Source organism: Theropithecus gelada, chromosome 3 (genome assembly GCF_003255815.1).
Source record: "Theropithecus gelada isolate Dixy chromosome 3, Tgel_1.0, whole genome shotgun sequence".
Classification (NCBI taxonomy): Eukaryota; Metazoa; Chordata; class Mammalia; order Primates; family Cercopithecidae; genus Theropithecus; species Theropithecus gelada.
This window is the reverse complement of record NC_037670.1, coordinates 128,018,965-128,032,594: the sequence shown is the minus strand read 5'-3', so window position 1 is coordinate 128,032,594 and position 13,630 is coordinate 128,018,965. Positions and strand designations below refer to the sequence as shown.

The following is a 13,630-nucleotide window of genomic DNA, read 5'->3' as shown; positions in this document are numbered from 1 at the left end:
TGTGATAGCACCACTGCTCTCCAGCCTGTACAACAGACCAAGACCCTGTTTTAAAAAAAAAAAAAAATCACCCTTTTATAATTTTTCTCCTTATTATTGAGTAACCTGTTTTAGATTGTATGTTTGCCATGTGCAAAAAATTGTGCTGGATATACTTTGTGATTTGTAATTTTTTTACATAAGCCATAACAGTATGTACCATTTTCTCTTTAATTTTTCCCTTACTGACTTACTTGAACATACTTAGTGCCTGACTTGTGTTCCATGTAAACCTTTTGTAGGTATTTAATACTTGAACTGTCGTCATTCAATATGAAAATCTTAATAGTCAGCAAATATTAAAAGATTTAAGGGCTACGAGATTCTGGGTATTTTATCGGTAATAAATATAACATTCTTGAGATCATGAAACTACAACCTTAAGAAACAAAATTCATCTCTAAGAAAGAAAAAGTCAACATTGCTGAACTTCCCATCTCTCTCTATGTTCCAGAGCCCCTTCCAATGTCAGCACAATCATCCATATCCTCTATCTTCCTGAGGACGCCAAAGGGGAGAATGTCCAGTTTCAGTGGAAGCAGGAAAATCTTCGTGTAGGTGAAGTGTATGAAGCCTGCTGGGCCTTAGATAATATCCTGATCATCAATTCAGCTCACAGACAAGTCATTTTAGAAGATAGTCTCGACCCAGTGGACACAGGCAACTGGCTTTTCTTCCCAGGAGCTACAGTTAAGGTTAGAGCTCTTTTTGGTTTGGGGGTTGTTTTAATCCTTCATCTCCTTTCTAAAAGTGAAGCTCAATAAACCAAATTGTATAAAGATAACTATTTTACGAAAACCACTATTAAAGGAATAGATAATATACTTATTTATCTTACTGTACCTTTTAAGGATGGAGAGTCATTGGTGTAAAACATTCACTTATTCATTCATTTAACAAGTATTTTTGAGAACCCACTGTGCCATGTACTGGGCTGAACCCAGAGAATATAACCACAAAAAGTTAGATGTGTCTCTTCCTATTGTGTGGATGTCAGTTTAGTTGGGGGGAGTTAAATATGTCAACATGCAAATATGAAACAGCCTAATGGTTATGATTTGCTGGGAAAGTTCAGAGTATTGAGAAAGTACAATATAACCAATGCAGACTTGGGGGTTACAAAGGCAGGGTAGGAGAATAGGGACTCCAAGTAGAGACTAAACAGTACTTTGGAGTTGGCCAGGTAGGAGGAATCGTGTGTCTAGATTTATAAATCAGATACATTAAGGCTGGGTTGTGGGCTGAGTGTGTGCCTCCACCTCCCCAGGATTCATACATTGAAATCCTAACTCCAATACAATGGTATTAGAGGTGGGACCTTGGGAGGTAATTAAGTGACAAGGGTACAGACACTCCAGAGAGCACATTGAGAACCAGAAAGTAGCCCTTACTGAACACCAAATCTTCCAGTGCTTTGGTCTTGGACTTCGCAGCCTCCAGAACTATAAGAAATATTTGTTGTTTAAGCCACCCGGTCATAGTACTCTCTTATAGCAGCCCAAACTAAGGCTGGAAGGTGAGAGCACAAAGTAAAAGTCTTAGGCAAAATTCAGAATAGTTGTCTAATACATTTTAAGTTGAGACTTGTGATAGAAAAGTCTGAAGACATGGCCAGTGACAAGACCTGGAAGATCTTGCAAGAGTCTGTAGAGTTTGAATTTTTATCTTGAAGGTGATAGAGAGCCACTGAAGTGCTTTAAACAGGAGCCAATCATTTTTGTTTTTGAAATATCCCTTTGAGGATAGAGGACTGAACGGACGGAAGAAAGAGCGCATCCAGAGAAACCAAACAGGAGGCTTATTATAGTAGTTCAATGGGAGATCATATTGGCCAGAATTAGGAGTGAGAGGATGGAAAAATGTGGCTATTTCAGTTTTTAGGACAGGGAACAGAAAAGGTTGGGGACGTATTGAGAAGACAAAAGAATGTTAGATGTCAGGGACAAGGTGTAGGCAACTGGGTGGACAGGTGCCGTTCATTGAAAAGGAAACATAGTGAGGAAGCAGTTTTGCTAGAAGTTGGTGAGTTCTTTTGGACATATCAATTTTTATTATCTTCAGGGAAAGCAAGAAGAACGATTTGATGGGAGGGTAGATGTTTGGGTGAGAAACTCAGAGAAAGATCCAAATTTGGCAATCATTAGGCTTATGAATGGGAATTGAAATCATGGGCTTGCCTGCCTGGAGAGTGCATGAAATTGCACTTGGGTGATACGAAAATGCCATGAGACCCTCAACAGTATCCTCTCAAGTTTCTAACATATGAAAATAAAATACAAACACAGCTTGAAGAATTTTTTAAAATGTGTCTCACAGCTACAGAACATCCCGAGCTAGAAAGGGGTGAGGATCACAAGAAAAGTAGCAAGTAGAATAGAAAGATCGAGAATGCTCACCTCATTTTAATAATAGAGTTGAGCACCAGAAAAACTATTACAAATTATTTGGTGAACCCTCAACACAGGAACTCTCCTGATGCAAATGACTTCTTGCTTAACAAGTCAAACCCTAGTCATGTTGCTTTGATTTGAAAGTATACTAATTGATGTTAGGAACAGACATTATCTTTGCTCAATACAAGCAGTAAACCTTATGGAAATTTATTCTGACAGAATCTGAAGTCATGGCTCCTTAAAGAGCCATGGATTTCTTTTGTATGAGTCTAGAAAAAAACATTTGTCAGAATAGCCTATGTCATATCCCACTACCACTTGATTAAAAGAGGAATTTCTGCTGTCATTGTTCAATGTTGGCAAGCAGATGCATAAACCCAGGAGACCTCAGGGCCTGGGATTCACATTTTGCCATGATGATCATTTATCATTTCGTCTGAGTACCCTTTATGGCATAAATGTACTTTCTGTTTCATTTTACAAGCCATTGCACTAATCTAATTAGCTATTCGGTTTCTCATTGCATGTATTTGGTACCACCCATGATAAAAATGCATGAAGTATGGTTTTGCTTCGGTAGTAATTTTAATTATATTACAACTTTATGTGGAATATGCTTTGCTTTGTGGTCCCTCATCCTACTCATAAGCTTTCCAATCACACGTTTGAGACTTGCCAAGTGACCTATGTCTATTAAGGAAAAAAATCATTGTAGTAATGATTTATAACATTATCTTTGACTTGGCCATTGGGTAGAAATTTTTCTCTGAATTTTCTTTTTAAAACTTCAAATAAATGCATTAATAAAATCTAAGAATTTGTCATTTTAATTCGTTTACATGACTGCCCTTTTGTTTTTTGGTTTCACCATCTGAGAATGAAAGAATTGCTTTTGCCAAGTGATTTAGAATTCTAGAAATAAAAATTGTTTCTTTAGACTATATGCAACTTCTTTGTCAAATATTGTTTCTTTACTTGACGGCCTCTGAGGTAAAAGCTAAATACAGCAAATTAGAAAGCATATCTCAATGTTCCTATTGGTCACAAGGTGTTTTTCAAGCATTGCTTTATTTTGGATTTTTAGTTTTTAGAGTTGTATTATTTGTTCAACCTACTCATTAAAAGTTTCCAAGATGGCCAGGCACAGAGGCTCATGCTTGTAATCCCAGCATTTTGGGAGGTCAAAGTGGAAAGATCACTGGAGGCCAGAAGTTTAAGACTTGCCTGGACAACATAGAGAGACCCTGTCTCTACAAAAATTAAAAAAAAAAAAATTAGCCAGGCGTGGTGGTGCACACCTGTAGTCCCAGCTACGCCAGAGGCTGAGATGGGACCATTGCTTGAGCCCAGGAGTTCAAGGTGCAGTGAGCTATGATCTGGAAAAAAAAAAAAAAAAAATTCCAAGGTGTTTCCATCTTGATTATCTCAAAGAGGACATCTAACAGCAATGCTTAATTACAAAATGGAACTATTTATGGAAAAATTTCCAAGCACAGTTAGGATTACCTTTGATCAAGCTACTTTTATTGAACACTTACTCTTCTAGGCACTCACTATTCCAGACGCACACACACATCATCATCATCGTCATCGTTATCATCATCATCATCATCTCATTTAACTGGATCCTCATAAACCTTTAAAGAAGATGCTGTATTAGTCCCATTTTTCATATGTGTAAAGTGGAGCATAGAGGATGTTAAATACCTTGTCCAAAATACACCTCTCACCAGTAGCAGGATAAGGATTCAAATCCAGGAACTGACTTTAGAACTCTTGCTCTCAGTTGCCACATAGCTTTGCTCTCACAAGTAGTGAGTAACTGACATGCTTCTTGATTGTCTGTGTTTCTTCCCAACATATACCTGTTAAATTATCTGCATGTTTTCTCCCCCATCACTCTCTGGCTGCAGGTTAAAAGATTCGTGTTTTTCTCATGTCTCTTGATCTTGCTCCAGCTTTGTTCCATGCGTACCACCTGTTCCTTCCTCCAGAAGACTGATTTTGTTATACATTACAGTTTAACAAGTGCAACCCAAGCACTGTTTGCTTCCCTTTCTTCCACATCGTAACAGCTGATTTTGTTTTCAAAATTCTAGTTACTGGCTCATCTTAGGCACTGATGGGCAACCTATTGTGTATTTAAGGAGGAATAAATATTAAAATATTTCCTTTATGAAGGCAGGAGGTGTTTTCAGTAATCTACAGAGGAGGTGAAATAGAGTAGGGGCCTTGGAACAATAAAGAAAGAGAAATCAACAGTCTAATGTAGCCAACTGCCTGGCAAGATGTTAGAACCAAGGATCATCCAAAGGGATGCCACTGGCAAAAACTCTAGCATCATTCCTTAACACATACTACATTATGCTGCCTCCATGCTTAAGACCTTTGATGACTTCCTATGTAGGCCTAGAGGATACAAGCCAAAATCCCTCACTTATAATTCAAGGCCCTTTCCAATTTTCATCCAGCCTCATTTTCTTTTCTTTTCTTTTTTTTTTTACCTTTTTTCATCCTTTGTTTTTTTTTAATTTTCCTGGATTTTGTTATATTCCTTTTATATATGCATACTTTAAGTTCTGGGATACATGTGCAGAACATGCAGGTTTGTTACATAAGTGTATGTGTGCCATAGTGGTTTGCTGCACCTATCAACCCGTCATCTAGCTTCTAAGCCCCACACGCATTAGGTATTTCTCCTAATGCTCTCCCTCCCCTTGCTCCCCAACTCCCTGACAGGCCCCAGTGTGTGATGTTCCTCTCCCTGTGTCCATGTATTCTCATTGTTCAACTCCCACTTATGAGTGAGAACATGTGGTGTTTGGTTTTCTGTTCCTGTGTTAGTTTGCTGAGAATGATGGCTTCCAACTTCATCCATGTCCCTGAAAAGGACATGAACTCATTCTTTTTATGGCTGCATAGTATTCCATGGTGTATATGTGCCACATTTTCTGTATCCAGTCTGTCATTGATGGGCATTTGGGTTGGTTCCAGGTCTTTACTATTGTAATTAGTCATCCAGCGTAATTTTCATCCTCATCTCCTGATCCACTGTGCTCCAGCGTCACAAATACAGCCAACTGAGAAATTCTCACTTGCATTCCTTTAGGTATGGTTTTCCACATTTCTTTATTCCCTTCCTAGTAATTCCCCTCCATCCTTAGGGGCTCAGTTCAAATGCCATTGTCTCTGGGAAGTTTTGCATAGCTAATGCCTCCCTCCTCTTTGTGCTAGTGGAACCATTAAGTTTAACAAACAGGACTTGTCAGGATGGAGACAGGTGACAAAAAAAAATGCCACTCTTTTTCCACTGGCCATTCAAATTTGCTGTGGCAGCTCCTTTATCCCTGCCCTCTTTGCATAAAACTAGGATAGGTCCTAAGACTGCGGATAGACCAAAAGAGTCATCTAGTTACTTTAGTCTCCCAGATATCTCAGTTCACTATCAATATGATGAGTTAATGATGATAATGCAAGCTCCAGATTTCATCCACAGCTGCTCACCTCCAGCGCAGGTCTCCTGCAGTAGAAATGGGGACAGTAATCAGTTCCTTCTCCCTCCTCACTCACCACCCCCAATCCTAACTAGTTTCAGATTCTTAACCCTCCAGGATTGGATCTGGAAGGAGAAGACAAGGCAAGAGGCACGTATTATTGTGAGCTGGCATTGATTCCTGGGCCTGGCAAGTGATCAAAACTGGCTTTCTATTGAATCTACCAGTAGGTTCTCTGGAAATCCTCCCACTCTTCACCAAAGCTAGGGCTCACTCACCCCAAAGCATCTCTCACGCAGGTCATGCGTGCTTCCTCTCTTAGCATTGCACCTCTGGCTAATGAATACAACATTTTTGTGCTGAGGGCTCCTTGCCCCTTCATGATCCCACTGGGGGAGGATCTTAGACAGCCTAGAAAAGCTGGAAAAATATCAAGAGGATCTAATTTATAAGGCAGGAAGATTAATTTTTTTTTTTTTTTTTTTTTTTTTTTTTTGAGACGGAGTCTCGCTCTGTCGCCCGGGCTGGAGTGCAGTGGCCGGATCTCAGCTCACTGCAAGCTCCGCCTCCCGGGTTCACGCCATTCTCCTGCCTCAGCCTCCCGAGTAGCTGGGACTACAGGCGCCCGCCGCCTCGCCCTGCTAGTTTTTTTTTGTATTTTTTAGTAGAGACGGGGTTTCACCGTGTTCGCCAGGATGGTCTCGATCTCCTGACCTCGTGATCCGCCCGTCTCGGCCTCCCAAAGTGCTGGGATTACAGGCTTGAGCCACCGCGCCCGGCCAGGAAGATTAATTTTTAATTCAGTGATGACTTAAAGACACTGCAAATGTTATGAAAGAGACTGGATATAACACAATTGTTAAAACTGGTCTGGGTTCAAATCTTGGCTTAACCATTTGTTAGCCATCTGGTCTTGAGTTGTTGCAGGAAGTCAGGGACCCCTAACGGAGAGACCAGCTGAAGCCACGGCAGAAGAACAAATTGTGAACATTTCATGGACATTTATTAGTTCCCCAAATTAATACTTTTGTGATTTCTTATGCCTGTCTTTGCTGTAATCTCTGAACATAAATTGTGAGGATTTCATGGATACTTATCACTTCCGCAGTGAGTATCCTTGTGATTTCCTATGCCTGTCTTTACTTTGGTCTCTTGATCCCGTCATCTTCTTTGTAAGCTGAGGAGGATGAATGTCGCCTCAGGACCCTGTGATTGTGTCAACTGCACAAATTGTTTGTAGAGCATGTGTGTTTGAGCAATATGAAATCTGGGCATCTTTAAAAAAGAACAGGATAACAGCGATGTTCAGGGAACAAGAGAGGTAACTTTGAACTGGCCGCCAGTGAGCTGGACGGAAACAGAGCTATATTCCTCCTCTTTCATAAACAAATAGGAGAAATATCGCTGAATTCTTTTTCTCAGCAAGGAACATCCCTGAGAAAGAGAATGTGCCCTGAAGGTAGGCCTATAGACGGCCCCTTTTTAAGGCGTCCCGTCTTTTATGGTCAAAGCCGATGGGATGAAATAAGCCCCGATCTCCTATAGTGCTCCCAGGCTTATCAGGTGGACAAAAATTCCCACCTAATAAATTATGGTCAGACAGGTTGTCTGCTCTCAAACCCCATTTCCTAATAAGATGTTATCAATGACAATGCGTGCCTGAAACTTCATTAGCAATTTCAATTTCACCTCATCTGGTGGTCCTGTGATCTCGCCCTGCCTCCATTTGGTTTGTGATATTGTATTACCTTGTGAAGTATGTGATCTCTGTGACCCACACCCTATTCGTGCACTCCCTCTCCTTTTGAAAATCGCTAATAAAAACTTGCTGGTTTTACAGCTCGGGGAACATCACGGATCCTGCCAACATGTGATGTCTCCCCCGTACACCCAGCTTTAAATTTCTCTCTCTTGTGCTCTTTCCCTTTATTTCTCAAACCAGCCTAGACACTTAGGAAATAGAAAAGAACCCATGTTAAGCATCGGGAGCGGGTTCTCCCGATATTGAGTAAGCTATTTAACCTCTCAGTGTCCTTCCCTATAACAGGAATAATAATAGCATCTGCCTCATGTTGTCATGACTCAATAAGAAAATATTAAATAATAAATACTGTTAAAGTATAGTAGTTTTATTAACTACAAATGATTTTTTGTTTTTATTTTTTAGTTTTTATTTCTATTTTTTGAGACAGAGTCTTGCTCTGTCACCCAGACTGGTATGCAATGGCATGATCTCGTCTCACTGCAGCCTCACCTCCCAGATTCAAGTGATTCTCATGCCTTGGCCTCCTAAGTAGTTGGGACTACAGGCGTGCGCCACCACACCCGGCTATGTTTTGTACTTTTAGTAAAGATGGGGTTTCTCCATGTTAGCCAGGCTGATCTTGAACTTCTGACCTCAAGTGATTCACCTGCCTTGGCCTCTTAAAGTGCTGGGATTACAGGCACGAGCCACTGCTCCCGGCCTACGAATGACTTTTTTAATGCTACTGTCAATAAAACAAGGGAATGCACATAGTAGTGAGTATGTGAACTCTCCACTGCTGATCTTAAAAATAATGTTGACAGTGGCAGGTCAAATAGGAAAGATAAAAATAAACCATTGTCATTCATAGTACATTTTACTCTTGTCTTCTTTAGATATTTCTTTTTTTTGGCGGGGGGGAGAATATCTAAACCATTTCATCCGAGCCTATTCTTGTTTATCTCAGGTAGGGAAGAATGATATAGGACCAAATATGGTAATTATCTTCAGGACTTTATATGATTTGCAGAATCGCAATTACAGGTCACCAGTTTAAATCGGCCCTAGGTTCGTAGAAGGCTTTAACATCTGTTGACTTTTTTTAGTAATTAATATGAAATAGATGTATAACACTATCAGCTTTTAATGTAGAACCTGGCCTTATATTTGTTGTGCTTTTTGAATTGGGGTTGGAAAGCTGAGGAGGACTGTAAATGGTTACAGAATTAATCTATTCTTCTATGTCACCATCTGTTTCTCCTCCTTTCTTTTTCCAAGTCCATGGCCTTGCCTGATTCATCTTGCAGTATTTTCACAGAGAACTTCCCGTGTGGAAGAAAAGGTGTACCACATTCCTATCCTGCTTCTAATTACCGTCATAATTTTTTATTTCCCACAAATCTCTAAGCAGCCCTTTGTTCACCACCAAGGAGGTAGGGCTTTAAATACCAATAAATATAGTGCTACAAGTTCAAAAGCTCCCCAGAGCCCCACCCTCATTAGTAATCTCCCAGAGTAAGCAGCTCATGCACTCAGCAAAGGAAGGTGCCTGAAACTCACTCAGTATCAAATCACCTGCCACAATTGTTGTTTAGGATGATTTTGCCCTCTTTCACAGAATATTGTATCCTTCTTTGTATTTGTGTACATGATTTCCAGAATAATCAAGTATATTTTTCCAGCTGCTCCTATTCTAAAGATAAGGGATACACTGTATCAGCTCATCATCTGCAGTTACTAGAATAGCTATTGGTGCCAGGCAGGCCCTCTGTCATGTGGTTGTGGGTGTTTGTTCCACATTTAAGAACGAAAGGCACATTCTTCCTACCCATGGTGGGGGAATGATTAATCTCAAGGAACATCTGGTGCACCAGCTCTGTGAGAATGGTCTTGGTTTTGCCGTCAAGGATTAAAGGATATGAACTGATTTTTTTTCACTCCTTCCATTTACGGCATACAGTAACAAGATTCAGCATATCACCTTGAGCAGAATTCTCATATCCAGGAATGATACTTGCAGTGGCATGAGCACTACATAGATACTGAATAGTAATGAATAATAATAACAATAAATAGTAGTAACCATAGTTATGATAAATAATAGTAATAATAATGATAGTAAAGTATTGATAGCATTTCATGAATGCTTTGTAGATGCCAGCACCATGAGGAAGATCTTGCCATACAGTTTTGTATCTAGAGTAGATGAACATTGTGTGTCTGTAAAAACCCTGGATGCTCAGTGCTTAATTTTCCTTAGTCACTCTTGAAACATCTGGGCAAGTCCATCAAAGTCATCTCTTCCCAACTTCTCAAATACACATCCTGCAATCTGAGAATATTCTTAATTTTAAGTTGAAAGAAAAACATTAGATGTAGGTTTTCAGAGGGTCAGCCTGGAGCTGCTGCAGCTGCCTGCTTTCCACAAGTTATCAGTTTCCACAAGTTTCCACAAGTTTGCAGCCCACCAAGAGCTGCAAAGGTCAGTGAAGCGCATCACAGAGAACCCAGGGACAATTGATTTGGAAAGAGCTGTGAGCAGGGCATTTTGTTTTTATTTATTTATTTTTGTTTGTTTGTTTTCCTCATCCTTTAATAATACCCCATGAAGCAGTATCTCTGAATGGATCAATATGCCATGGAAGTGGATACTGGTCTGGCAGCTGCTGCATTTTATTTGTTTATGCTCATCTTTGGTGGCAGCCAAAATTTTTATTTTGAAAGCATGAATCATCCTTGAACACTTGGGGTGTGTGTGTCTGTGTGGGGGTGTGTGTATGTTTTCAAAAGAGGAAAAAGGAGTGCTTTGCTCACTCACAGTTAATAAATGTTTATATCTGCTCAGCTATCCTGGTTACCCTCAGCTTGCAAAGGCATAAATCACTGGTTTCTGTCAACTCTGGAAATAACCTACAGATTAAATGCAGATCATGGTGAGATAGGTGCTTTCCACATATTTTTTATTTTTAAGAAATCTTCCCACTCTGATGGCTGTGCCTGCACCTGCTAATCTTTTTCTATTTATTACCCTAGTTCATTGTGTGGATAGCAAAGAATTCCAGATTACCTTTTCTACACATTTATGTCAAGTTGTTTTAGGAAGTAAATCAGCACTACATGATTATTCTGTTGTGAAGATTTGTCCAATAGAATAGGCTGTGATTTGATCACGTGTATTTAAAAGAAATTTTATTTTTAAAAAAGTAATTTGTTAAATTTTGCAAACTAATATCAAGGATTTGGAGTAACTAAGCTACTGAATTTAGAAGGGTCATATCTTAATATTTCCTCTACTACTACTTTGAATTTGACTGCCTCGCCGTTATTACCTTTACTATTGATAAATATCCAATAATAAAGACAATCTTTCTAGTTTAACAAACATCAAAAGGCCCTAATGAAGATGACAGACGTTAGGTAAATCAACAACCCATTAAAGGGAAGCATTAAGTCTGAACACGAGAGTCTATTAATTTTCTGTTGTTCTTGTACCTTATGCATTTGCCAAATTCATTGTCCCAGTGGACACTAGGCAAGTCTCCAGTCCTGAATAAGAGCTGAATCTTTTATTCTGGGCTTCTGCTGTCACCCATCTAGTACTGTTGTCACAATTGCTGAACCATCAATGGAGAAAAAAGGTCATTATATCAAATTATGAAAAAAATAATTTGTCTGAAAAATTTAGCCTTAACACGAGGTAAGGCTAATGAAAAAAATCTAAGACAAATGGTGAAAGGGAAGATCACACTCAAGGTAGAATTCACCTTTAAACCTACTTTTTGGGAATATAACCCCCTGGCACAGCAATACTATCATACCTAATTCATCTTCCATGCAATGTTCGATTGAGCACCTCAGAAAAAGATTTCAGCAATTCATTTGATGGTTTTATATTCTGACAATATACAGGACAAATAAGAGAAAATCAGATTTACTTTTCAGAAATGTGCTTTGCATTATCACTGTACTGGAAACCATCTAGTGTGTAACTTGAGGGATTTGAGTGGTGGCTTTCTGATGAGGATAAACCTGAGCTCAGTTAGACTTGTGGCTAGCCCATGTTCCCATGTCTTTTTTCATTAAGAATCAGAATGTTAACTGTGGTTTTCTGGCCAGATTCCAGCATGGTTAATTGCATGCTGTCTACCTAAATTCCCTTCGCTTGGGATGTTCTTCACTTTGGATCGTATTGCTCTTATTGTCATGTTTCCCCCAAGAGGTGGGTATATGATATTGTAGAATGAGCCAGAATATAATTTGTTAAGCTAATAAGAGTACTTTGGGGATGAAGGGTTAAATGTAAGTAGTGTGCTTTTCACAATTCCCCCCAATGAGGCCTATTTGTACAGTAATTAATGTGGAATAACATTAGTGAAACATGGAAATGAGCCAGATCGCCATGACAAGAGTGGCAATAGCACAGAAACAACTAATTCTGATAATTTATACAGAAAATAATCATTTAAACAAATATGCAGAAGCTCCCTGCCAAATGCATCTTTTGCCTTATTTATTTATTTGGTCCGAAACTGACACATTCAATCACTAATTGAGTTAACACAATATTCAGTAGGTGAAATTTATTCCAAATGAACGTTAAAAACAGTTACAGTTTCTGTCATCTTTGTACCTAGCATGGCACCTAGAACAATAGCTTGCATAGTGACATTCATTCGTTAAAGTAAGGTTTGTTAATGAATGAAGATGGGGGCAAAAAAAAAAAAAAATCAGGAGGGAAATAGTGTTTACAGATTTCCTAAGACACAGCAATCTTTAGGCATGTTCCCTGCAGTATTTTATCTAATACTCACAATTATCCCCATTTCACAGATGAAAAAACAGAGGCTCGGAGATGCCAAATGACTTCCCCAAGATCAAACAGCTTTAACTTTCAAAGCCAGTTCTATTTTACTATAAAACCCGACCACTCCTTGTTATCTTGCAGCCTCCCATGCTGTGCCTGGCATCTTTGCCCTTAATTTGAGGAGGCAAGTCTGAAAACCTCCAACACTGTGAAAGTCCAGTTGATCCCCAAAGACAAGGTTAACAACAGCCCTGTGGAATTTTACATTGTTATTCTGCCTCTCATTACTCCAATTCAAATCTGTCACTATTGCCATTTTAGAGTTGTCATAATTATTGCCAAGTAATTATATACTTGTCATAAAATATACCGTAAATTGAATCTTTAAAAATTGTAGTACAAAGGAGTTCAAATGTGTTTAATGAATCCAGAAATTAATGAGAAAAAACACTCCTTAAGCTCCCTAAAATTGACTCACCATGGTTGAATCTATTGTGTTGACTAGAGAAAATGTACTTCAGCCCTCCTGCACCTGCACTGTATTTATAGCCAAGTTTTCAGTTTTTTAACTGACAGTAAATTACCTAGAAATTGAATGTGTGGAAAATGATAGAAATTTATTTTGCCTCATGAGAGAAATTGTTCTCTTTCTATTTTAATTTTTCTTTTAATGTAGCATGAAAGTATATACCTTTAAAGTCTGTTAAACTGGGATGTAGGAAATGTGTATTTCTGTATGATAATGGGTATAGCATAGTAAAAGACTTGAAATACACAATAATACATAGACTATAAATTAGTCAATTTCCAACGGTTCTAGCACACATCTCACTTTAATACAGAAATTCCTATACCAATATATTTCATTTCCAGCCAGACAGTGGCTAATTTATGACTCTGCCAACAATGCCATTTTAATTAATTTTATTCATCTTATTTCTCTTTCCTCTGTTCCTCATATCTCATCTGTTTGCATTGCCTAGATTTTAATTAAAAAACCTCTCCTCTCTAAGGAGCAATCTGAAGTGGCAAAAATAATCACTTAAAATATTACAGTCATTAAAAAATTGGCTGTGGTGGAAGCCATGCATTTTCAATTTTCCTACAAATGATGTTTTAGCTTCCTTTTAAAGCGCACTTTGTATTTGAATTGTCT

General features: G+C 38.8%; 1 protein-coding gene across 2 annotated transcripts in view; it reads left to right on the top strand.

Annotated features, from left to right (window-relative positions):
* Positions 1–13,630, top strand: part of RELN (reelin) — a 520,317-nt gene that overhangs the window by 285,378 nt on the left and 221,309 nt on the right. For both annotated transcript variants that reach the window (XM_025380191.1, XM_025380192.1), the window contains exon 10: positions 494–734. In XM_025380191.1, coding sequence (XP_025235976.1) covers positions 494–734 — 241 coding nt within the window. The remainder of the gene's footprint in view (positions 1–493; positions 735–13,630) is intronic.